Source organism: Temnothorax curvispinosus, unplaced genomic scaffold (assembly GCF_003070985.1).
Source record: "Temnothorax curvispinosus isolate PA1 unplaced genomic scaffold, ASM307098v1 QBEX01002713.1, whole genome shotgun sequence".
Lineage (NCBI taxonomy): Eukaryota > Metazoa > Arthropoda > Insecta > Hymenoptera > Formicidae > Temnothorax > Temnothorax curvispinosus.
The window spans coordinates 84,679-88,819 of NW_020212493.1; the positions used below are offsets into that span (position 1 = coordinate 84,679).

The 4,141-nt window shown below is 49.0% G+C and overlaps 1 protein-coding gene across 1 annotated transcript; it reads right to left on the reverse strand.

Annotated features, from left to right (window-relative positions):
* Nucleotides 1-549: 549 nt before the first annotated feature.
* LOC112451868 lies at nucleotides 550-4,045 on the reverse strand. Its single transcript, XM_025011772.1, has 3 exons — nucleotides 4,038-4,045; nucleotides 2,742-2,997; nucleotides 550-2,502 (listed from the first exon to the last, which is right to left on the reverse strand). The coding sequence occupies exons 1-3, from the start codon at nucleotides 4,043-4,045 to the stop codon at nucleotides 550-552; spliced, it is 2,217 nt and encodes a 738-aa protein (XP_024867540.1).
* Nucleotides 4,046-4,141: the final 96 nt, after the last annotated feature.

Consider the following 4,141-nt stretch of genomic DNA (forward strand, 5'->3'; position numbering starts at 1 on the left):
GCGACGACGTATACGTGAAGTGATTGGGAATGAACAGTTCGCATAACTCATGGATAAATAAAACAAATGTGTTGCAGTTAACAAAAAAAATTTAATGTATTTCCCCCCCCCCTCACATATTACAGTTTTTTTGTTAACCTTAATGTAAGCTTAATATGTGTGTGTGTTTCTTAATAGTGATAGCGATATTTATTATTTTTTTTTTATTAATGTAGTAAGCTTAATATATATGTATTGTATTTTAATAGCGATAGCGATATTTTTTTTTTATTTTTTCTTAATATATAGGTTTTTTTGAAAAAACTATCTGAAAATTTCAGTTCCCTACGCACAGAAAAAAAGACTCTAGAGTGATTTTTTTTTATGCAAAAAAAATCAACGTTTTCCCACCACCACTGAAAAAAAATTATCGACCATTGTGGGTAGGACTAGACAGTTTAAACATTCCTGACTTCCAACGATCGCGCGCGTATAAATCTAACCTATAAAACGCATTGCTAAACAAGAAATATATATATATTAACGTTGATAAGAAAAAAAAGTTCCTCTTCACGACAATATCTTGTAATGCCCCCACGGTAGAGTGTCGTACGAGCCGAAAACGACGTATCTCTTGTCATCGTACGGACTGAAAGCGAGCTTCAACTCGGACACGGTGTACACCTTGTGTAACGTCGAACGAATACACGACTGACGCCTAGACTGCTGTATCGCGTCGTTCAGGCAATGCATGTAATCGTTGAACGTTATCGTTCTCGCAACCACGTTTCTCTTAACGCCCTTTATTTTCTTCGTGTCGCTCTTTCCCTCGACCTTTAAGGCATACATCTTCGCCCTCAGTCCAACGAATTCCGTCATGACAGCGCCGTCGTTCTCGTCCTTCATCAAAGCGGGTACCTTCTTGTTGACACGCGGCATGCAGTACGCGTTGTTCTCGGGGTAGCCGCTCGTGTCGAATCTCGCAATGTCGCGTTTCATATTCTCGTACACGTCGTCGCACTCGAGAAAATATATGAGACTGTCGGTGTCAGTGTACATTATCTTACATCTTTCGCGATACAAGGGCACCATGTAGTCGTAATGAAAATCATAGACGCGCGTCTTGGATATCTCGAGAATGCTCATACCGACGTAGATGGGTTTGTTCAACCTCACCTCGAGCCTGCGCAATTCGACAGCCATCAGATCCTCCGCAAAGACGCTTCGACTGTGAAAATTCGGTTTCGCGATCATCGCTTCCGCGCCGTATCTCTCATCCCAACACGTCACGAGACGCACGTCGACATGATCTTGCACGTTTTCCATGGTCTTGCCGAATACCGCGTTGTTCATTAATTTGTACATCTCTCTCTCGAAATCGTTGCTAGCGCGAGTTCTTAATTCCGTATTGAGCTCAATGTATCCGCGAAGCCATGGAGATTGCGCGAATCGCAGCGCGCGATGAATCTTCGTGACGCGCAATCCGTGTTTTACGCATTGCTGTAGATTACGGTAGTGCAGCACGTAGCGCGACTTATCGCACAGAGTGGCGAGGAGTTTATCGCACCGTTTTTCGGGAGGCTTATCGCGCATAGGGCAGAACGGAAGGTCAGCGTGAGCGTCGTGGAGTTCACGCGGGTACGCAAGATCGACCTCCAAGATGTAACCGATAGCGGAGTCCAATGTCACAGACATTACGTCGAGACTCTCTGCGTCGTCGACCCATTGAAACTCCGTGTGCGGCAACGGTTCACACATCGCCCAGCCGTACAGATTGTTCACGTCGAGGTACATGAGATACGTCGACGGTCGCGAAGAGTCGCACGATCGCATGTATTTGTTGTTGGCGTGCGCGTACCTGTTGGAGCACTGACTCAGACCGCCGCGGATACCGCGCTCCACGAACATTATCATGTCAATATCGGTGAGCAATTTGAATGACACCTTTGTGTACTTCAGCATCGCGTCCCACGTGTATCCCGGTAAAGTGTAGTAATGCGCGGGATCCAGTCTGTAAGTTTCGATACAGGTGTCACGAAAATTTTCGAAGATATCCACCAGGAGAAGCACGTCCGTTTTAAGATACAGATCGCTGTACTCGCCGAGATTTTCCACGCGAAAACAAAGCCAGACGTTCCACGCGTGCTCGTATTCGCTATCGGTCACGGTATCGCCGGTCAACGAACTATAAAAAGCCTCTCGCGGCGGTAATTTCGTCACCAGCAACTTATCGAAATCGTCAACGTACTCATACGGAAATACGCCTTTACGGGTGAGCAGGTCAAAATCGCTTTTGCTCAGTTCCGGAAATCCCAAACGCGTGATTCTCAGCTTGTTCCTATCGAGATACGACGCCAATTTCTCTAGACTGGCGCTGAGAAATTTGAACGAATCCACGAATCGCAACTTCACGCAGTTTCCACCGCGCGACAACGTCCCACTCACATTCTTCGTGAACGATATGTACCTCTCTTTAGTGAGCGGTAATAAATCGATGCTACCCTCGAAGCTATTAGCTATATCCTTGATAATAAAATGAACGTCGTATCCGGATCGAAATTGTGAAAGAAAACGGGAATAACGTACGGAGTCTCTGTAATTTACATTACGGCGCGAATGCGACCTCTGTAACGTCTGGTCAAGTGACAGTGATCGCGCACGCGTCGACCGTCCTTCGGTTCGAACGGTCTCTTGCATATGTGACAGTTTGTCGCGCTCTAAAAATTTTTTATCTCGTCCGGTGTGAGCTCCGCCATGGTCACGCTCGTCGAAAGTATCTTCTTCGCGCGATGCGCGATACCGTTGAGCTCGTTGACGAACCACGACACACAGTCCCCGCCGCGACAAAATCTGTACGCGGGTGCGATCTCTTCGTACGCGCTGCACAGATAGTATCCCACGCTGAACGCTTTGTGATGCTGATAGGCGTAACTCTTGAAGCCATCCTCGTCTATCTTCTCTCTCTCCAACACGCATTCCAGATCGGCATACACCACGAAGGGAAGTCGCTCCTTTTTACTGTAATTGCGAAAACAGCCACTTGTTGTCGTCGTTCAGGAGAACAATAGCGCAGTCGTTCATTTTTCCGCAATCGACGCTGTGAGCGGATAATTTCTCGCTCGAGTGAAAGTAATGTAGGCATCTGGGGAGAAAAAATATGTATAATTTTTTTTCATTTCACATACATACATCTGATTCGCACGACTTTATATATATATATATATATATATATTATATATATTGTGACGTGACATTGTCGCGTCCTCCGCCCAGACGGTAGCTCAACCGAGGGGAAGGTCGGGGATGGCGCCTCGACTCGAGTACGGGAGGGCTAATTGCGTTAACTAATTGTTTTCTCTTGTTAGATTTTGTAGGAGGCGACAGGAGCGACAGGTGGTGCCGGAGCAGGAAATTGACGACGGAAAATGTAACGGCGTGAATCGCAACGTGGGAAGGAAAGACACTGAGGGGACGCTGAAGTGAGCGGTTGACCGGCGGGCGGGTCACGCGGGCCCCGCCGCCAAGGCGCATAGCAGGTCTCGCCCAGCACATCCCTGGCCCCGCCGCAGCATAAGGAAGGGGTGCGTCACCGCTACCGCGGAGCGAGTGGACGCCCCGGACGCCTTACCCCGGTGGTACTTGGGGCGCCGAGCAGGATAGCCACGGCCGGCGGCCTGGCCAGCCGGGCTAACACTGAGATGGGCCCATACACAGGACAGTCAGTTGAAATTGCCGCGGTCAAGCAGCGGATACGAGTGGCGCCGCAAATAGGGCGGCACGCGCGACAGATCGGCGAGGCAGAAAATCGCGAGCCTGGGAGCGCATGCGCGGGCCTAGCGTGGTCTTGCCGGGCCGGCCGCTCATCACTGTCGAATCAGCCACAGCCGAGGAGCCATCCCCGAAAAAGTGTCCCGACGCCGCCGAGTAAGATCTCTACTCCGGTGCCACCGCGATAATTGGAGCTCGATCTCGGCCAAGGCCCGACCTTGTTAATCGTAATACCGACTAGATTATCGTGTAGATTGGTTAGATTACTGTGCGAATGCCGTTTAAGTTACCTCGGCATCTTGATAGAACGCGTGGTCGTGAGGCGGCCGAGATAGAGCCCGGTGTTGAAAGGGTTCTAGATTTAAGGTGGTAATACTGTGTGAGCGCTGCTACC

What these genes read in the sequence shown, in the direction of transcription:
- LOC112451868 (XM_025011772.1), bottom strand. An exon ending in AGAAGATACTTTCGACGAGC is followed by an intron (nt 2,503 to 2,741) that starts GTGACCATGGCG and finishes TTTATTATCAAG; the next exon opens with GATATAGCTAATAGCTTCGA.